Here is a 23,050-nt window from a genome sequence, read left to right on the forward strand (position 1 = left end):
AGGAAACTGAGGCAAACAGCGTTAAGTGACTTGCCCATGGTCATACAGCTAGGAAGTGTCTGAGGTCAGATTTGAGCTCAGGCCTTCCTGAATCCAGGTCCGGTGCTTTACCCACTGCACCACCGAGCTGTCCTATATACATATATTATCCATCTACACACAATCTTATCTCATTATTTATCATCTCTCAGTTATAATTCTCAAAACACTGAAAAGAATCACATGTGAATGGAATGATGATAAACAAAAATAGCTAACACCTATATAACACTTATTATATGCCAGATAATATACTAGGCACTTAATAATTATTGTATCATTTGAGCCTCACCACTACCTTGGGAGGTAGGTGCTATTTTTATTCCCATTTTGCAGATGAGGAAACTGAGACAAACAGAGGTTACATGATTTGCTCAGGGTCACACAGCTAGTGACTGAGGCAGAATTTGAACTCAGCTCTTTCTGACTCCAGGTTTGTTGCTCTATCCACTGTACTACCTACCTGCTCTGCTTACAATGCCCTGCCACCATCATTACCTTATACCAGATCCTCTTAGCACATTTGGGGGTGAAGGGGCTCAGAACAGTGCCTGTCACCCCTCAGTATTTTATCTGAGAGACTTCGTTCCTTCCTTCTCAACCTAATTTTATCAGTTTTACTGATACAAGTGTCCTTTCCCTGCCCATTTCAGCAAACAAAAATATCCCCACAAGAAGGGGGCAATATCTTGGATACAGATAAGGAATCAGGTTTAGAGAGGTCAAACAACTTGACAATTTGTCCAAGGTCACACAGGGTGTAAATAGCAAAACCAGGATATAAAGCAGCCCCTCTGACTCTTTCCACTCCATTCCACTTTTTGTTTTTAGGTTCTTCCCAAATGTTGCCCTCATATTTCCCCTCAGTTCATTATTCTCATTAAAAAAAAAAAAAGAAAAGAAATCCCCTACATCTTTACAGTCATCTTGGTAGCATCATAGATAGAAGTGCTGGACTTAGAATCAGTAAGATCCAAGTGCAAATCTTGCCTAGACATTTGCTAGCTGTGGCCTGGAGTGAATCACAACCTTCCAGCCTTAGTTTTCTCATCTGTAAAAATGGTAATGCTAATAATATTGCCTCCCTCACAGGGTTGTAGAGATCAAATGAGATGATACTTGCAAATGTGAAAGAACTATATATTAACTCTAACTATGTATTAGCTCTAAGCCACGAGCTATTCTTCTCCCTTTCTCCATTGCAAAGCCACTGTCAGGTAAGAGTCAGAGAATGTTAAGAGTTGGAAGGGGCCTCAGAGGACATCCACTGACACGCTCATTTTACAGGTGAGAACACTGAGGCCCATGTATTTAGGGGCAGAGGTGGGAGTCAAACCCAGGTCCTCTGCCCAAGATTATAGAGAGTTAGTGGTTCTTCCTCCCTTTCACTGAAAATTAAAAATTTATATAAATGGCACAGGTGTATAATTGAATGCACGTTCAAATTTTATGTAGATACACTCACTTCTTGCCCTTCTCAATTCTAGTAAATTTCAGTAAGCATCTCCAGCCAAGAAACATCTCTCCTGACCTGTCTCAACCCACAGGAGGGCCTCCTCCCATGAGAAAAACCCAGGATCACCCCTTGACACGGCTCCCTTCTTTCCCTCCTACTCTCTCTTCTCTCCTTCCTCTTCTCCCCACCCCATAAGCAAAGTCAGGCACCAGAGGAAAGGAGTGTTGTGTTGAAGAGAGGGAGGAAGAGGGAAGGAGAGAAAGACAAAAGGGGGGAGAGGGTGGGAAGAGAAGGGAAGTGAAAAGGAACAGCTCAGTAGCGAGGAAAGAAAAAGAGGAAGGAAGATTCTGGGAGACCTTGCCCCACGCTCACACTGTACCGCGCAGGGGGCAGGATTGAGGCTGGGGACAGCCAAGGACCAGAAGAGTCCCCGGAGGTACCCACGACTGGCTAAAGGCCTGGGCTACTGTAGCTGCAGCCACTGCCCTGGAGTCCACGTGGGTGGCGGCTTCAGCAGCGGCACCGACAAAGGCTGCACAAGCTGGACTGGGAAGTGGAACGTGGTCCTGGGTGGGCACCTCTCCCCCTTCAGACGGGGAAGACAGGACAAGGCAGGGCTAAAGCGCCTCGGCTGCCTGTAGGAGTAAGGAAAGCCAGAGAAGGGCTAGGAAGAGGGGTGGGGGGAGGTGAGAGAGGTCCGCTCTTGTCCCCTTTGCTGACCCGACCCCATGTTTGTGCTCCGGGATTACCGAGCTCTTTGGAAGAAGACAGCGGGGACTGGATCCCCTCTCCTCAGCTGATTCTTACACCTCCATCCTCCCTGCATCTTCCAAATCTAGGACCCAGGAGTCTGAGGGAATGAGGAGATACACAGTGCTGGTCCCTGTTCTCCTAACCTGCTGGTGTCTGCTGCCGGTGTCTGTAAGTAACACTCTTCCCCTGAGGGGGCTTCAGTATTTAGGGGAGTAAGGGGGTGGGGGACTTTGAAATGGCAACATTCTCTCTTCGCTCTACAGCCCTCCCCGCCAAATGCTGGTTCCGCTCGATCAAGCTGTTATCAATTCTCTTACAGAAACCGAAGAGGGGGTGCGCCTACGCTGAGAGTTATCAAAAAAAAGTTTAGAAAAAGGAAAAGCAAACCTATGGGGAGGGTTTGGGGGTCAGATTTCTACGGAAGAGATCTCTGGGGCAGCTGCCCGCCTGCTAGGGTGCTTGGCGGATACCCCAGATCCCCAGCTCCTTTGTGCATTACACATAGTCGATTGCAGGCTGGCTTGCTGTGCTCTTCATGCGTTACCTATCAGATAAACAAGTTCTCCCACGGAGCTCACAGCCTACACAGGCAGATGTTTCGAACTAGAATCGCTCCAATCTGGAGAGATGTTGGAACTCTAGGCTTAGAAAGAACCTTTTCTTCCTTCCCACCAAAGTTCTCCCCCAACATCCTTCCCTTGCTAGAAATGGACTGGTTGTCTATTCTGAACCATTAATAAAATAAATAAATAAAAACAAATCCTGATCCTTTGACTGCAGAAACGTGGCTACTAAATAAAACCCAACCTGGAAGACTGGAGTTGACAATGACTTTTCAGCTTTCAGATGCAGAAATCAGTCTGGGCAGTCTTTAACACAGGTTTCAAACTTCAAAGAGCAGTAGCTTGTATTTGACTGAGTCACTACATATCTATTCTCCCTCTCTAATCCCTATATCCACTCCCACCCCAACCCCTACTCAGTACATACATGCACAATCCAACACTTTTCTGTTCCCAAGAAAGGAGAGGGGAAAGAAACCTCCCGAAGATCCTAAGTAAATTTCTTGTTAAAAAAAAAGTGAAATGAAAATATTTAAACTGCCACAGCATGAAACTCTCCATTTCAAAGCAGAGGGACAAAAAAAAATAAACCAAAGTGTAATGGATAGGTAGTGTCAGTAGAGAGATAAATCAATCTATTCTTGTTTTAGCTTGGACACTTTATTATTCGGAATATGATAATGAAAGGTAATGTGTCACAATGGCTAGAGAGCCTGTTCTTATCAGGAAGACCTGGGTTCGAATCATCTCTTTGACCATACTAGCTATGAGAACAGAAGGCAAGTCATTTATTCTCTCAGCCCCCTGTAAGTCTCTAAAACAAATTGCAATCCAGTTGCTGTGTGCCAGATGAGGAAGGAATTTTCACACAGGTGAAACCACTGTCCAAACAAAATGAAAGTTAAGTCTGAACTGGAACTTCCTAGGTGCATGCCCTACATTCAGAGAGTTGAAAATGTTTATTATGCATAAGCACTGTTATCACTAACATGTTAGATGGAAATTAAGGATTAGAGCAAAATGGCAAAACTCTTTGTCAAAATTAGTCTGTGTCTGAGAACATAATGTAATGTGTTTTCAATGGAATGCAAGAGTCTGGGGAAAGTTGTAATTTCTGAAATATTTCCTATTTTGGGAATCTAGGAAGCTTACCAGAGTTACTAAACTTTATTCTGAGGAGCCTTCTCATCGTATATGAACCCATAACTGACCCATCACTCCCCTCCCTCAGAAGTTGGTAGCTTATAAGTACTGCTGTGGAAGTATTTTGAAATACATGCTTTCTTGGCACTCCAAGGTGCTGCTATTTACTAATGTTACTTTGGTCATACTATTAGTGCATCTGTTACCTGTATCTAAACCATACTGGTCCTCATTCTTAACCATCCTAGCCAATTCTCATTAATGATATACATTTTTTAATCAATAAGGTTTTTCCCCATTTTGATATTTAAGCCTGTGCACAATTACTTATCTCTCAAAAACACAACCTCATTTGCAATTAAGAGTTTTCTCTAATTGTAACTTGTACAACAAAGAGGAAAAAAATAAGACCTGGCTCTTTAAAAAATATGCAAGGTTAAACAAATTCTTTGCCTAACACATCATGTAGTATATATTCTGTGAATGTTCTCTCCTCCAGAAAAAAAAAAAGTCCATACTAGGAACTCCATTCTACCTGTTTCAATGGCACTGAAATTATATGAGTTTATAAAAACAAAAGGAACATGATTCTGTGCTTATTCACTTCCTTAATAAAAATATTCTTTGGCCATACATTCAGCCCCCCAAATCTGAATTCCTTAACTGGTGAAATGCAGCTGAATAAATGGGTGTGGACATTGGAAAAGGGGGAATTGAACCTTCTTATCCAAAAACACAGCTCTGAGAATCAGAGCTACTACATGGATAGTAATATGATCTTCTAAGATATAGAAGGTCCCTTAGTTTTATCTTCCTGTGGAGACAGCTAGCATTTTTGAAATCACTATGCATATAATATATTTAAATCCAGTTACAAAATGGGAAATTATCTTTCTCTTTCTCTGTTTCTCCTCCCTTCCATGCTCTGCTTTAAATTTTAAAGTTAAAGAAGGCACAATCACACATTTTGTGACTCATTTTGAAATCTTCTCTACCCTGGTTTTGCTTAGATTAGTAATAGCTAACTTACAAAAGAGTGGAGAGTGCTTTCAGTGGAAATATGTTAACATATTTGCATCTGGTACACAGTGTCATTAAGTAGTCCCCTATGAATACACACTCGTGTATTTACTTAAATCAACTCATTTACTCTGAAATGTTATGATTTTCTGCACCAAATAGTTGCTCAAGTAAAGCACTCTTGTTATCCTAAGATTAGTGCAAACTCAGTACAACATATCATTTGTTAATATAATTTTCTTTTAAAGGTGAAAGAAGACGATATTCAATTTTGCTTTTTACACTGATATTTTCCAAAAGCAAAAAAGAGAACTTCATTAAACAATAACACCAGAGGGATAAGGTTGATTGATCTTGAATAATATTATTTTGAAACAGTTGAGAAAATCTGGGAGTATGAATTTTTTTTAAGTGCTGATGGGATTAATTTTATTCCAGTGTGGAAGGACTATCACTTCTGAAACCTTCGTTTATATTCTTATAGGTAAATAGCATTCACCCAGAATGCAGATTACACTTGGAAATCCATGAAGAGGAAACCAAATGTATGGCCTTCCTAAGTGCCCAAACAGAATACAAAGGTAAGAGAAAAGGGATCTCTCCTGAAAGACAGAAATGTTGTTTGTTATTGTGTCGGACTCTTAATGACTCCATTTGGGGTTCTCTTGGCAAAGATAGTGGAATTGTTTGCCAATTCCTTCTTCAGTTCATTTTACAGATGAGAAGACTGAGGCAAACAGGATAAGTGACCTGTCCAGGGTCGCACAGCTAGGAGGTGTCTAAGGCTTGACTTGTACTCAGAAAGAAGTCTTCCTGATTGCTGACTCTATCCACTGCACCACCTACCTGCCCTGAAAAAATGAATAAGTATTGCCATGGCCTGAGTATCTCTTAATTCTGTCTCAGTGAAAGTACTATTTAAGACTGCAGCTCTAACTAAAATTTCCTTTTCTCTTTTATGAGCCCCAGGAAAAATAGTGTTAAGAATAGTTTGAGCAGTTTTGACATTTCAGTCAATTAAAAGTAAGCTTTAATCCTCAATAGTAACACAGCTTTGCTGGCTTGCACTGATAGCAACAGTTACTAAAATAATAACATGGTAATTGTTAGAAGATAAAGTAGTCCATGTGTTGCATGAAGGGAAAATGTGTTACATTCCTTGCATTTGGGGTGCTATATTACTTGTTTGTTTTATTTTTAAGTTCAGATAAGTGGAAAGCTTATCAGAATGCAAATAGGGAAAACTGCCTCCGCTAAGGGTAGAATAAATATACCTTTTTGTTGGGTTAAAATTTTTGAGTTCAAACAAATAAAAAAGAATGCTCAGAAAACACAGACACAAATGAGATAGGATCACACAAAATATTTATTAACATCTTGCCTCTGCCACTTACTAGATATGTAACCTTGGGCCAGTCATTTAAACCCTATTAGACCTCAGTTTCCTTATCTGTCAAATGAAAAAGTTCAACTAGATGATCTTCCAGGTTTCTTCCAGCTCTCAATCTATGACTCCAGGACAAAAGTCAGGATTGAATTGGTCATTCTCCCTTGGCTTTGTCCCACCCAGGAGGGTGCTTGAAGGATAACTGATAGATTGCCTATGTGCTTCATAGTTATCTAATGAGGGCCAGGCTAAGCCTATGGGGTGGATCTTTTATAGAGGCTATATGGGAGAATATGGATCTGAGCTCCACAGAATAAGAAAGTGTAAATGGGTTGCAATTTTCCCCCCCTGGAGGGAGTATCACATTAATGAGATAACAGATTTATTGAATCATGTCTATCTGTGCATGTGTGTTTGTATACATATGTGTGTATATCTACATATATATACATATATGTATCAAGTATACATTATATATATACAGACACATATATCTTTATATATATACACATACACACATATATCTTTATATATATACATATATATACACATACACACACATAAATATACACATACACACATATATCTTTATATATATACATATATATACACATACACACACATAAATATATATACACATACACACATATATCTTTATATATACATATATACACATGCACACATTAATATATACACACACACATATATCTTTATATATATACACATACACACATAAATATATATACACATACACACATAAATATATACACACACACACATATATGTATATATATATATATTTAAAATCTTCTAGTACCTGGAAAGATTGGGGTTGTGGGGAGATGAGCCAAAAGAATTGGGAATATTGGGCAGGGAACAAAGGGACTTAGGCACAGAGTGAAAAATAAAATGATCTACTTATTAGAACAGGGCTACAAGGCAGGTATTTTGTCACAAGGAAATAAAAGTTCATTTACTGGAAAGAGGAAACAAATTCAGAGTGGGATACAAAACAAGACTTACTTTATATTGAGTTATGGAAGCAACTGGCATAAAGATCCATATTATTACCAGTATTATCATTATTATTATTATTAACATGCTTTGCAAACTTGAAAGCATTATATATACATATATATCAGTTATTCATATTAAATGACTAGAAATGATTTCATGATAAGCTATGGAACTATTTGCCTAAGCCTTCAAATTATTGTCGTTGTTGCACTTTGCAAACTTGAAAGCACCATGTATCTCATTGAATAATACTATAATTAGTTTTGTTGTTGCTGGTTGTTTTTCAGTCATGTCTGACTCTTCATGACCCCATTTGGAGTTTCTTGGCAAAGATGCTTCAATGGTCTGCCATTTCCGTCTCCAAGTATAATTAATAGTTAGGTTATTATTCATAATAATAACTGAGAAATATAATGCTTTCAAGTTCACAAAGCACTGTATTATATACATTATTTCATCTGAGCCTACCTCATAACAACTCTGTGAGGTAGGTCCTACAGATCTTATTATCTTCATTCACAAATTAGGAAATTGAGGCCCAGAGAGGAAAAGTGACGTCCCTGTTTCAGAAGGAGGATTTGAGTGTAGATCTCAATTCCAAGTCTAGTATTCTGTCCAAGAAAAGATTGATTCCACAGTCTGGGCAGATGTAGACCTAAGACAGATGTGAAGTAGTCCTAGCTGTCTAGGTCAAGAGGATATGGAAGTTAGGAACCAAGAAGGCCCCAGCTCTGTGCAATCTCAGTCGCTAACTACCACATTTCAAAAAGAGACATAATAAATCTGAATAAGAGTCTCAGAGAGGAGCACGAAAATTATTAAGGGAATAGGACAACTGCTATATGCAAACAGATTAAAATCACCTTGTCAAAAATTATCAAGTTCTTATTCTATGTATAGCTAGGTACTAGAGGAGATTCACGTTTTAGATGAGATTCCAATTCTGCCCTCATGGAGCTCACATTCTGGTAGAGATTTAATAATGCTTATATACAAGTGACTATATTCCAAAATAATATAGACATGTATGGGAAGGGTAAAGTGGTGAAGAAAGGTCACTTCCAACTGGAGAACTAGGGAAATGTCCCTGGGGAAGTGTATTTGAGTTGGGCTTTAAAGGATGGGTAAGAATTCAGGGATATTCAAAGAATCATAAAATGGCAGAGGTTGGAGAAACAATCTAGTTCAGCCTTTTCATTTTGCTGAAGAAGAAACAAACATGGCTAGTAAGCGGAAAAGCCAGAATTTTACCTGACTCAAATCCTTTGCTCATAGAGGAGTGGAAAGGGTTGGATTGAGAGAGGCTGGTGAAAGACATTCTAGGCACAGGAAACAACATGAGCAAAGGTACAGGAGCAAGGCAATGCCATGTGTGTATGGAATGTGGGAAGTGGTCTGGTTTGGCTAGAGCAAAGAGTAAATGAAGGGAATGAAAAAGATTAAGATTCTTTAGTTTGGAAAGCAAAAGCCTTCAAAAAACTGTATAATTGGTGTCAGTAATGGTGAATACTGTAAATATAGGCACTGAGCATTCATCATTCCCTGAAGCCTTCTCACCTTGGAACACCCCTCTGCTATGCTGACCCCCTTCTTTCATTGATGAGGTCTTCCTTGAATCTCTATTCTGTAGAGGGTCCTAGCATGAACAACCTTCATTCCTCCCCCAGCCATGCTTCAGACTTCTTGGACTTCAACACAGTGCCCCATACCGGGTACCTTCACACACACACACACACACACACACACACACACACACACACATACACACACAGAGCCCCTATCCCTAATGCTTTTTAGTTCCCTTTTATGTCTTCTCCCATTAGATTGTAAACTCATTGAGGGCAAGAACTGTTTTTTTGCTTGTATTTGTATCCTCAGTGCTTAGCACAGTGCCTGACTAAATCAGTCAGTCAGTCAATAAACATTTATTAAGTTCCTGCTATGTGCCAAGCACTGTGCTAACTGCTAGAGATATTTTTAAAAAAAGACAAAAGACAATCTGCTCTCAAGAAACTCCAAGTCTAGTGATGAAAACCAACATGCAAACTATGCACAAGCAAAACAGGAAAAATTGGAAATAGTTTCCAATTGTAAGGCACTTCACACTAGAATTAATAGGAATCCATTCCTATAATAGGTATGATTTTTAAGGAATCTAGGAAAGCCACAAGATGGAGATGACGAGGTAAAGAGTTCTAGACATGGGAGCCATTCAGGGAAAATAACTAACATTGGGAGATGGTCTATACTATTCCAGGAATAGCAAGGAGGCCAGAGCACTGGATCACAGAGGACACGGTGGAGTATAAAATGTAAAAAGAATGGAAGGCAGGGTTGGGAAGGGAGGGGAAGTTTAAGGAGGGCTTTGAATGCCAAATAAAGAATTTTATATTTGATCCTGGAGGTAAGGGTGAGGCTGCAGTTTACTGAGTGGGGAAGGCAGGGAATGACATGGTCAGACCAGTTCTTTAAGAAAATAAATTTTAGGAGCAGCTAGGTGGCACAGTGGATAGAGCACTGGCCCTGGATTCAGGAGGACTGAGTTCAAATGCAGCCTCAGACATATAACACTTACTAGCTGTGTGATCCTAGGCAAGTCACTTCACCCCATTGCCTAGGCAAAAAAATAAATAAATAAACTTTAAAGTTCAATATAGAATAGACTGGAGTGAAGAGAGACTCATGGCAGGGAGGCCAACCAGACCTGAGGTGATGAGTGATGTCAGAGGAGAGAATGCATAACATATGAGAGAGATGTTATGAAGGTAAAATCTAGAGGCTTTGGCAACAGGTTAGATATGGAGGGAGAGAGAAAGAGATTGAGGAGTTAAGAATGACATCTAAGTTAATAACCTTGCTTTGCCTTGAATATGAACCAAAAGCACTGTTATTTAATGGTACAACACTCTGTAAAAATTAGAATAAATAAAAGGCCACACCATTACTCAAATTATAGAATTGAAATATCGTGTATTCCAACCTGTCACCTGGTTCAGGAACCTGCCTGAATACCTCCAGAAATGCAGTTTACTATGCTCATTCTACTGTTTTTCAGCTTTCACTGTATAAACATTATTTGTTATTTTGAATTCATCTGCCTCCTTTTAATTTACAAACATTGTTTCTAGTTCAGCTTTCTAAAGCGTTAGAGGCCGTGTCTACTACCTCTTCTGAATGACAGCCCTGAAAATTCTTGGAAAATATTTTGTTAATAATTGTAACAATGATTATTATAGCTAGTATTTACTAGGACCTTCAGGTTTACAAAGCATTTTGTACATATTATCACATTTGATATATTCTTATATCCATTTTACAGATGAGGAAACGTAGGCTCAGAGAGGTCAGTGACTTACCCAGGGTCACACTGCTAGTAAGTGTCTGAGGCAGGATTTGAACTCAGGTCATCCCTACTTCAATGTACACATTTCTAAATCTGTCTTATGGATATACCTTAAATTATTAGTGTCCATCTTAAAACGTGGTACTTAGAGTTGAACACAGTATTTAAGATATAGTCTAACCAGTTTAAAGCACTGTGGGACTACTTGTTTTCTATGGTCAAGATGCTATATTTCTATCAGTATGGGTTAAGATCAAAATCACATTTTGGCAGCATTATTACAATGTTAGTTAATATTAATAATTCTTTGCATACACACCCCAGACTTTTTTCAAGTCAAGTCAAGTATCTTTCATCCTGTAGCGTGCAGCTGATTTTTTAAAAAACTTAGAGGACTTCACACTTATTCCTTTTAAATTTTGTCTAGGATGACAGAATTTTAAAAATGGAAGGGACCTTAATATCCCATCCAACCTTCTTATTTTATAGATGGAAAACCCAAGGCTCCAAGAAGACTTTCCTAAAGTCATGCAGCTATTAAGTATGTAATTGTGATTCCAACCCTTTTAATTCCAAATCCAGGGCTCTTTCCACTCATTTACAGAATATTGAGATTCTGTTATCTATTGTATTAGTACAACCCTTAGTGCTTCTATCAGAGACAGATTACTGAGATGAGTGGGCCATGAATTTAACCCAATATGATAGTTATCATATTTATGTATATATAACATACACATAGACAAACATAAAAATATAGATGGTGGGAGAGAGAGAGAGAATATAAATATAAAGGAACCTTGTAATAATACCATTAATATTATGATATTATACTGATCGGTCTTGGTGCCCATCTAAGGGGATTCATAGGATAATAAATTTAGAACTGGAAAAGACACTAGAGGTCATAACCTACTCCAACCTCCTCATTTTTGGATGAGAAAATTGGAGGAGGGGAATTTAGAGGGTTTAAGTGATTCACCCAAGACCACACAGCTTATAAGTTAATGATTCATGAAAATGACCCCATTAAATGTCTGGGTTTTTTTTCCTATTGAGTGGTTCCATACTGTCAACCTAAAGTATAGGTATTCAGTTTACAGTATAATCTCATCCCTATTGTAGGAAAGGTTTTAGAGGAGAGAGTTAAGGGAGTAACAATAGAATCTAAACCTATGATTTTATTTCAGTAGGAAATTTCCGGTGTGGAAATTCCCTCCATTGGTACAGATCAGCAACTCATATATAATATACAGCCTTAAAGATTTACCTGGAGCACTGAAAGATGCAATTCCTTACTCGTGGTCATCACAGGTAATAGGCAGGGGTGGGAAGCCTGCCGTCCTCCAGACTACATGTGGCTTCCAGGCTACAGGTTATCCAACCCTAGGTAGTAGGTATCAAAGACAACAAATTTTCCTGATCGAGATAGCACTTTCTACTATACCATGCCACCTCTCCAAAGGAAAGAAAACTGTGAGGAAGCCACATTGTGTCTGAAAATAAAAAACTCTAGTTCCTTAAAATTTTGTTATGGTTCCATCTTCTCCCCTGTTCCCACGTCCCTGACCCCCAAACCATTTCAAGTAGGGAACTTTCCTGATATGTGTGCTTCCGACAAACCTTGAGATGCACTACGATGACAAAATATGTAGGAGGAGAATAAGGAGAATAAACATTTATTTAGCACCTACTATGTGCCAAGCATTGTGCTAAGCATTTTACAAATAGGTTATTTGAAAGCTCTAGAACTTCATAGAGTAGAAAGCAGTGAAAGCTGAGGTTTCAGAGTTGTAGACTGGACACACAACCAACCCTTTACTATCTGTATTAATAGGGGAAACAATCACTGTCATAAAATGTTTGAATGTGGAAAAGGAAAGAACTAGGATACCTTGGGATCAATGTCAGAAATAACTGCCTAACAATTAGAACTGTCTGGAAATGGAATGAACTGCCTCATAACGTAGTGAGTTCCCTGTGACTGGGAATGTTCAAACATAGCCTGTTAGGATTCATGCTTTAAGTAAAGGTCAGATCAGGATTTCTGAGGTCCTTTCCAACTCCGGGGTTCTATGATACTAGTGGGGAAAAAAAGAAAAAGAGAAAAAAACCAAATGATCTACCTACCTCTAATCCTTACCCAACTTGGATACCAACCCTTCTGCCCAAGGAGCAGGGCTCTGGCCATGTGATGTCCCTAGTAGAGAAAAATCTATACTCAAATAATCATTTGTTGAATATGGAATATGACCAGATGCTGGGGGAGGGAGACATCAGTCAGTTTGCAACTAAGGGGTTAATAAAAACAGACAAAATAAACCTAAGTGTATGACTAAGCCTCATTAGTGTAAGTGAACTTATGAAATGTTGTTTTATGATTCACAATCCAGTTTTTTTTTTCTTTCTTTCCTTTCTAAATTGACTGTGATTGGTTATCTCAGTTGCTAGGTGTTGCAGTGGATAGAACACTGGGCCTAAAGACGGGAAGACTCATCTCTCTGAATTCAAATTCAGATGCTCACTTGCTGTTTGATCTTGGGCAAGTCACTTAAACTGGCTTGCCTTACTTTCTTTATCTGTAAAATGCTGGAGAAAGAAATGACAAGCCACTCCAGCATTTTGCCAAGAAAACTCCAAATGGGTTCATGAAGGGCCAGACAAGACTGAACAGCATCTCAGTTGGCTAGGTACTAATGAGCTTAAGCTCATTTTGTTCATTCCCTACTTAGGGCAGTTGACTTTATTGAGTTCCATGGCCACAGATTTGGCTATCTCACAAGTACAGGCTATCAGTCAGAAAAGAATCCAAGTGAAGTACTGTGGATCACAAAAGGAAAAGTCTATCCTTACCACTCAGTGTGAATACCCCAGTGATAATGGGCCAGTAGAGTTACCTTCTTATCTGATGATGGGATCTTATTCATTTTTAATACAGTGGAAAGAATATTGGATTCAGAGTCAAAGGACCTGAGTTTCAATTCTAGCTCTGCCACTTACCACCTGTGTGATCTTGGAAAAGTCACTTAACCCCCTAGTAATATAGTTTTTCTTACCTATAAAATGAGATTGGACTAAATGACTCCAAAGGTCCCTTCTAACTTTACATCTGTGAGTTATCATCTATGACCTTTCTTCTACAAAAATTCTCACACTCTTATCTCCTCCACATCCTTCCCAAGACTATCTGTTATCAACTGGGAAAGGACAGAGTGTGACATTTTTAGCCATCATCTATAAAGCAACTTCCCTTGCTTGAGGCATGTAACTCAGGACAATGAAGTGTTTTGAAAACAAAGCTACTAATCGGTTGCTTAGTAATAATAAGTTCCACTATTCTGTTAGCTATACATAGTGCTTTAATTTCCACTATTAGCACTATAGAGAAAAAAAAGATCTGCATTTGATTCCACTGACCTTTGTATCTGTTCAAAATGCCTGGTAACAAACTTTTGTTTGTTACTTTCCAAGACAAAAGCAATGATAATGTAGAACTGGTGATAAGTTAAGGCTGGCCACTGCTATACTTTTATTTCTAAGGGAAAGCAACTCTTGTTTTAGATTACTTTAATTTTTTTATTTGAAATTCGTGCAGCGCAAATGCCAGGGATAAAAATAGGATATTAAGCCACCAGAATAAAGATTCCATGGATGGTGTAAAGCAGAACTGTCAAAGATGAGTCAAGGCATGCTAATTGGAATTGGGAAAGGAGGGGAGGAAGTGATGCCATATTTTTTCCTCTGTATTTGCATGTGTGTATGAGTTTAAATGAAAGCCGGATGGAGTATTTTTCAATCCAAAGAGGTCTCCAAGGGATAGTCCACTAAATAACACAGACCTAAGAAATTATTTGGGAGAGCACAGAAGGAAAGCACACTGATTTTCAGTTACAAAGGAGGAAGCAGTTGCTAGTTACATGACATCTTCTTTCCCTTGGCTCTATGTTGAATAAAAAAAGCAAATAACAATTCCAAACCATTTGAAGGGAATCATTTGTAAGAAAGCAAGGCTTACTGGGCACATAGGGCTTTGTGATTTAATATTGTTTTATTGCTAAGCTTGAATTAATCTTGCCAATGTGTGTGTGAAGCACTCTAAATACCACAACCCCCAAGTCAGACATAAGGCACCAAACCCTGCTAGAAGATGCCTTAGTTTTGTCTCCACCCACTCAGCCACCCACCTCTCCAGTATTACAGACAGGTGACATGAGAGGAGCCAGTGGCTTTAGGTTTCTCCACTGCTGCCTACTCCCAACTTGAACTGATACTATATGAATGGGTGTATTTTTCAATCAATCCCCAGACTCCCTATGAAGCCATGGTCATAGCATCTCTCCAGTGGTAATAAACTATAGGCAGCACTTTATATTTTTCAAGGTACCTTGATATAGGGTAGATAGGACAGTTGCTGTTATTTCCTTCCTACTTTGAGTCAGAATGGCATTGTGACAACATTGCTAGATTCAGAAGCAAGACAATTTCTTACTTTTTTATATCATCACCTCTAAGTACCTAAATGGAAATAACATATTTTTTGCTAAGCAGGGAAGAATATGGGAGGGAGTTGAGAGAGACTCTACTTCACAGAATTTTAGAGATGGAGAATTTTATAACCTGAGAAATGATCTAGTTCAATGCCTCTCATTTTACAGATGAGGAAACCCTTCAGGCTAGCACATATCTAGGCTTTGAGTAGCGTAGAGCTAAGTCATTCTTCAGCTTTTTCTCTTATGGGTTCAATAATACCAATTTTTTTTTTTACAGTTCTCCATTAGTGCTCTCAGGCAGCTAGGTAGTTCAGTGGAGAGAGCCCTGCTCTACATTTGTCTCAGTGAACTTCAATCCATTTGTGTTTGACCATTTTTCCACCCCAACTTGTTATGGTCTTTATATATTATAAGCCATTCCCCTCAATGTGGAATCTTCTGCAGATTTAATGAGCATACTCTATTCTATTGTCCACATCATCATCCGCAAAGAGGCTAGTCTCTGGACCAGTATCAGCCTCTCTATAGTGGCTTACCACGTTCCTTTGAATTGACATAATAACTCAACTTTGAATATGATCCTCCAATCTGAAGTTCTGACAGGATTATGATCTCCTTTCTCAGTTTTCAAGTCAAGTCAAGAAGCATCGATCAATTTCCTACCATGTGTCAGGCACTGTGCTAAATGCTGGGGTACAAAGAAAGGCAAAACCCAGACCCTGATCTCAAGGAGCTCACAGTCTAATGGAGGAGACAACATTCAAACAACATGTATACAGGATAAACTGGAGATAATCTCAGGGAGAAGGCATTAAGACTAGGGAGGACGGAAAAAGGCTTCTTGCAGAAAGTGAGACTTAATCTGAGACTGAAGGAAGTCAGGGAAACTAGGAGGTGAAGAGGAGGAGGGAGAGAGTTCCAGGCATGGGGAACAGCCAGGGAAAATGCATAGAGTTGGGAGGAATATCATATGTGAGAAACAGGAAGGAGGCCAATGTTACTGGACTGCAGAGTACGTGGAGGGGAATAAGGTTTAAGAACACTGGAAAGTTTTCTGATGAATAATGTGTGGGGAATACAAGTATTGAGAAAAAAATAGTTTACCTCTCTTGTTTCTCCTTCTTACCTTTAGCATGCCACTGTCACAAAAGGGAATTACATTCATCTAATAGGGACATGTTGTTTTTCCACAAACCTAGCTGGATTATTACCCAGTACCTTATATTCTTTTAGATCTGGATGGACCACCATCCCAAGGCTGCCAGCTAGAGAAGATGTGGAATAGGAGGTCACCCTTCCATTGTCTATTAGCATGATGATCCTGACAGCATTTCAATACAGCACAACTTCACTTTCTGCTGCAACCTAGTGCTAGTGTTGAATTGTAGAGGCCTTCAGTACATTGTAAACTCCTTGAGAGTGGGAATTTTTTTCTTTTCCATTTTTTTTTGTCTTTGTATGCAGAGAGTCTAGCATAGTATAGGGTATTCAATTAATAATTCTGTTGGTTGATTGGTTGAAGAAGCAAATGACCTCAAGGATTATGCCTAATTGAGGGGTTGGTGCTTTCTGAACTAAATTCCCCCCATTCAATCAAACAGTATGTGCTAGGCACCAGGAACACAAATACAGAAATGAAATGATCCCTGCCCTCAAGAAGTTTATATTCTACAGGAGAAGACAACTAATCTTTCTGAAGCATGCTTGGCACATAATAGACATTGAAGGAAAAATACCTATTGAATTGAGTTCTTGTATACATTCTCTTCTTTCCTTTGACATAGCTGCCAACTGCAAGCAGGCCCTCATCACTCCACATTTGGACTACTACAATAGCCTAGCTACATATATATATATATAGTTAGCTAGTCCCTCTGTTTACCCTCCTCACCTCCAGCTTCTTTGGGTTTTTCCTTCAAAACTCAACTCCAAATCCACCCGTTAAAACAGACTTTTCCCTGTCTTCCACCTCACCTCAACTTTCTGCTATACCACCCCTCAAAATAATTCCTCTGAGATTACCTTTATTTTAACCTGCATACGTGCATATATGGTATGCCTACATAGATATATATGTATGCATAGCATATATGTGTTTACTTTTTATCTACCCCATTAGAAATGTGACCTCCTAGAAGGACTTTTTTGCCTTTCTTTGTACCCTCAGCACCTAGCACAGTTCCTCATATATTTGTTGTTGTTGTTGTTGAGTAATTTTTAGTTGTGTCTGACTCTTTGGGACTCCATTTGGGATTTTCTTGGCAAAGATAATGGAGTTGTTTGCCATTTCCTTCACCAGCTCATTTTACAGATGAGGAAACTGAGGCAAACAGGGTTAAGCGACTCCCCTAGGGTAGCACAGTTGGTAAGTGCCTAAGGCTGGATTTGAATTAACAGAGATGAGTCTTCCTAACTTCAGGCCTGGCATTCTATCCTGCTACATTTTTTTATTACCTGTTTGACTTTAGGCAAGACACTTAAATGTTTTCTCATCTATAAAATAAAAGGATTGAACTACATATTCTTTAAGGTTTCTTTCAGTTCTAAATCCCAGAGATTATTGGGAATTCTTGCTCTAAGAAAACAGCCTAGCAGCAAAGTGTGGATTCAAACATTATGAATCATAGAAGGTATAATGGAAAAGACATGAATCTTAAGCAGGTGAAACAGCAACATCACTAAAGACTGCAGTGATAACCAATTTGGTTTGAGAAGAATCTATTAAAACAATGATTAAAAATGTGATATACTTCAAAAGAGGAAGCACTTAGTATTTAAATCACAAAGGTGCTGATTTGGATTGAAGATGAATGAGTTCCTCACTTTCTCACTCTTTCCCTATAACTCAAGGATGGCCAGAATATGGAACTAATGACATGCAATGGCAGGGAGTAAGGCATTTAAGAACACTTCAACTCTCCCCACCATAACAGCACCTCTTTGTTTTCTTCCTTTACCTTTATCTCTTATTCACCAATTCCCACAACTGCTTTTTCCATCATTCTTTTCTATTGTCCAGAGCCGTAAGTAGGGTAGGGTGATCAGGCCTTTGCTTCAGGGAAACAAAATTTAGAGAACACTGATAGAACTCCATCAGCAGAGAAACAAATGAGCTTGGCATTTAATTAGCAAGAATATTTAGTTAAAAAAGGAAGTTACCACATATAGAACTTTAGGTGAGGACCTCTCTTATTACTTGGCTCTTCTATTTCCCAATAATCCTCCCTACACCTTTTAGTGGGGCCCCCAACAACAGTCTTTGAGTGTCCTGTGATATCCACCCGCAAGATTCTATCTGTTGAATTCTGTGTCTCCAGCTACCCCAGGTTGATTTCATGGAGCCTCTCCCACCATGGACCTTATTTCCCAGGATGTTGTCCCTGAATTTATCTTTAAAACTTGAATGGAGGAAGAGTTTCATGCCATTTTTTTCTCAGGGCCATTTTGTGAAGCTTTCTCTAGGCATCAAAACTGTATTCAGTCCCTACCCAATGGTAGTGGCATCCACGGAGACTTTCTTAACCCTGTGGATGGCATTGGGAGCTTAGAAGAGTACTGCCTGACTGAAAAGACTGTGTCCAGGTGCTCTGCTGATTATTCAGGCTGTGCTCCTGTTGAATGATTGTTTTAACTGTTGTCCATCAATCATTACTATACCAGAGTGAATACAAGGTGGGAGCATTATTTTTGTGCACAGGATATATTTCTCTGAAGACAGTGTGAGAAGAGGCTGGAATAGAAAGAGTCAACAGTGGGAGCAGGCTTTTAAATTGCCTGTCAAGAGTGGAAAGACCCTGGGTTATTTCAACATGTTTTTATCTTTTTCCCCAAACCAACTTCTGAAGTTCCTCTATTGAACTTCCTATTTTGTCAAGACTGCTTCCATCCTTCTAGTCATAAAGGTTTGAAACTTTGTAGTAATCCTTGTCTCCTGTCACCTGTTCTCCCATTCCCACCCCCCACCCCCAAATAAGCTACCAAGTCTTGTCCATTCTATCTCCAGGAACATCGAGCTGTTATTCATCAGGTTCATCATCCTGGTTCAAAACCCTCACCTCCTCTTGACTAGACTTTTACAATAAGTTGGTCTACACACCTCGTCTCTTCCCTTTCCACTATTTCATACAGTTAACAAAATGTTAATCCCAAATCACACGTCTAACATGTTATTTACCTGATCAAAAAATCCCAGTGGCTCCCTATTACCTCTTAAAATCAAACACAAAATGCCCTGTGCAGCATTTATCGTCCTTCAAAATCTGGCTCTGACCTACCTTTCTAGGCTTATCATACATTACTCCCCTTCACTCGCTCTAGGGCCTAGAAAAAATTGATTTTCTTGCTGTTCCTTTAACAAAACATTCCTTTACTTTTTTCCATGCCTTTGTATATATAGACTGTCTGACATGCCTGCAATGAATTGTCTTCTCATATCTTAGATTCTTTGTTTCCTTCAAAGGGCAGCTTAAATGCCTTCTCTTACATAAGACCCTTCACATTTCCCTAAGCTACAAGTACCAGCCCTCCTGCATTCATTTTGCACCCATTTTGTATATATTTATATGTTTGCTTTTTTTCTCCTCTAATAGAATATAAGCCTTTTGAGGTCAGGAATTATTGTTTCCTTTTTGCCTTTGTTCCTCTACACCAGGCACATCATAGCAAATGCTCAATTATTAACTTTTACAATGTCTCTGCATAGGACTGTAGGACTTAAGGCTGAAAGAAATCCTCGAGATCTACTCTGCTAATTACACATATGAGGTGCCCAAGGTCAAAACAGTGAAGCAACTTAGCCCTTGCAAGACAGCTCAGAGGTCCTCTGACTCCAAACCTGGTGCGCTTTCCACTGTATTGTATTAGTATTGATATAGTATATCTTTAAAATTCTTTGGAACCAGAATATGACCAAGGTTAAATCAACTAGAGAATGATTTTAAATTTACTGAGAAATGTAAGGCAGAAGAAATGACACAGGAGGTACAGTGGATTAGGAAAAATACAAAATGGTTTTATGACCATGATACTCAAAAGTATCATTTTTTATAAGATACTTTATTTTGATCATATTATACATACATATATTATACACACACACACACACACACACACACACACATACATGTATACCCACACATACAAGCCTGGATACATTTTTATGGCCCATATCTCCTTCACTTCATTTTCAATTTTATCATGTTATTCTTTTGCTCAACTACCTGTAATAACTTCTTACTCCTAATAGCATCAAATCTGAACTCATTTCCAGTTTTCTAAGTCCTCTTTGCTTCCTTATCCAGTCTTATTTTCCAAAACTCTTTAACAGACATATACTCTTCCCTATAAGTCAGGCCAGACTCTATATCTCATACTTCTTTCAGCCCCCATGACTTTGCCTATCTGTTCCTTTTTTCTCTCTCTTGTCACTACTTAGCAAGTATCCTTTCCTTGAAGATTTTTATTATGTACCATTCCCTCCATGAGGTTTTTACAGACAGCAGTGATTTTTCTCTTTTTAGAACTATTTTTGTTCAGTTGTCTCAATCATGTTTGACTCTTTGTGACCTTATTTGGGATTTTCTTGGCAGAGATACTGGAGTGGTTTTCCATTTCCTTCTTCAGCTCATTTACAGATGAGGAAACGGAAGCAAACAGGGTGAAGTGACTTGCCCAAGGTCACACAGCTAGTAAGTGTCTGAGGCGAGATTGGAACTCCGGAAGATGAATATTCCTGACTCCAGGCCTAGTGCTCTATCCACTGCACCACGGAGCTACCCAGAACTCTTAGAGCACAACACAAGTTAGCACCTGAAAGCCAATGTAATTGCTTTATGTGTTTTCATCACTTTAGTCTTGATTCCTCAATCAAATTGTAAGTTTCTTAAGGGCAGGGCTTGTCTTGTTATGATTTTGAGTCTCTTATAGATTCTAGTGTAGTGTTGGGAAGTAGGTGCTCAGTAAATACTGATTGATTGTTTGGTTGATTTGGTTTCATCCAGGGTGAGATGTAATCCTTCAAAGAGAATAGCAGAGGTTGTGTTTGTGGTGACTGTACCCTGTCTAGACAAGGTGGACCATGACTGTATATGGAAGTGTGGCTCCCTGAGGTATCCAGGTAGTTGAACTAAATTCAGTTGAACTCAACTATACACATGTCAATTAGATATCTATTACATTCCAGCTACTACACAAGGCGTTAGGATACAAAGGTAAAAACAGAACAGGTGTTGCTCTCAAGAAGCTTATGTTCTACTGGGGAAAAGATAAGTAACTATAAAATATATATGAAGTTATTTTAGAGGTCTTAGCATCATAAATTTAAAGCTGGACCTTAGAGAATATCTAATCCAAGCCTTTAATTTTTATAGCCAAGAAAACTGAGGCCCAGAGATGTTAAATTCATAGCAGAAGAGGCTTCAAATCCATGTGCTTTGATCCCAAATCCAATGTTCTTTCCATTTACACCATCCTGCCAGCTCCAAAAAGTGTTTACTTTATTTCAACCCTGTAATAGTGGTAGTGTATTATTATTACCATTTTACAGATGAGGAAACTGAGGCTCAGAGAAATTAAATGATTTGCCCAAAGTCACATAGATAGTAAGCCATGGTGCTGAGATTAGTGCCTAGAGTAGACCTTCTGGCTGCAAATATAATATGCTTTCTCTTCCACTGTACTTCCTCCCAATATGACTACCCAAATCACTACCACCATAGTAGATATTTAGTTAATGCTGTTTAGATTGGATTGGACCATTCCAAGTTTCCATCCAGACTGGGGTCCCTCTTGTGCCAGGGATGCAGCGCTAAATCAGAACGGATACAGAGGAATTCAACTTATTAAGTCCATAGCCTCTCTATGATGTCTTGTCTGACCTTGGCCTACCTCTGTTAGTCAGAGGCTATTCTAGGTGTTGGGTCAATGCTGGATCCCTTGACATTTTAGATCTGTTGGGAGAGGCAGGGGTTGGTTTTTAAGCCATATCCATTTATGATCAAAAAACCCTGAGGGGCACTCAAATTGATCTGGTGCCAGAATTTCTATCCTTAAAGTCTAGAGCTTAGTTTTCCTTTCTGTAAAATGAATAGGCTGTACTATATGATTTCTAAGATGCCTTTAGTGTAAGATACAAGGATTATTAATCCAGCCTGCAATTTTCTCAGCAAATGACACCTTGGCATTGGTCTGACAGGTTCCGGAAGGAACCTATAGGAGAGGGTATTGGAACAAGGGGATTGTTTTGTGACCTGGAAGAGGTAATACTAGTGACTTGCTATTTCCTTCTGATGGGGGGTCATTTTACCTGAAGTCACCTAGAAAACAGTGCAGGGACTCTCTTTTTCTTCTGCTGTTCTGTGTGTGAATGACCTATTTGTCACGAGATATCATAACACTGATAGATGTATGATTTGGAATAGCACTGGGAAGTCACCCAAGTCCTGGTCATAAATCATCAGAAGATTACCTTTGGAATAACATGGCTCCACTCCCAAAGTGGTGTGTCCTAGGAATAACTCAATTCTAGATTCCTAGAGCATTCATTATCCTCAGATAAAATGACATTCCTAGGTAAGGCCTTTGGTGGAAACTGACACAGACAACTCACTCTCTCTTCCAGTATTAAAACTTTGGTGAACCCAAGAATTTTCTGAGGCATTGACAATACTCTTTTAAATGGCTTAAAGAAACAGTTTCAAAGGCAGTTATAGCCCTTCTGATGGGAAGGCTAGAGGCAGTGCATTAAACTCCAAAGCCTTCCTTTATAAAGGGCTCACAACCTTTCAGGTAACTCCATTGTCCATCAGCAGCTCAGCTTAGCTTCAACTGGACTGGAACACC

General features: G+C 39.1%; 1 protein-coding gene across 1 annotated transcript in view; it reads left to right on the forward strand.

Annotated features, from left to right (window-relative positions):
• Positions 1–1,789: 1,789 nt before the first annotated feature.
• The window catches only part of VIPR2 (vasoactive intestinal peptide receptor 2), a 146,044-nt gene continuing 124,783 nt past the window's right edge, over positions 1,790–23,050 (forward strand). The window contains exons 1-2 of the mRNA XM_078152529.1: positions 1,790–2,416; positions 5,459–5,555. Coding sequence (XP_078008655.1) covers positions 2,354–2,416; positions 5,459–5,555 — 160 coding nt within the window. The 5' untranslated portion in view covers positions 1,790–2,353. The remainder of the gene's footprint in view (positions 2,417–5,458; positions 5,556–23,050) is intronic.

This window comes from Phascolarctos cinereus, unplaced genomic scaffold (assembly GCF_003287225.1).
Source record: "Phascolarctos cinereus isolate Bilbo 61053 unplaced genomic scaffold, phaCin_HiC Scaffold_1;HRSCAF=81, whole genome shotgun sequence".
Lineage (NCBI taxonomy): Eukaryota > Metazoa > Chordata > Mammalia > Diprotodontia > Phascolarctidae > Phascolarctos > Phascolarctos cinereus.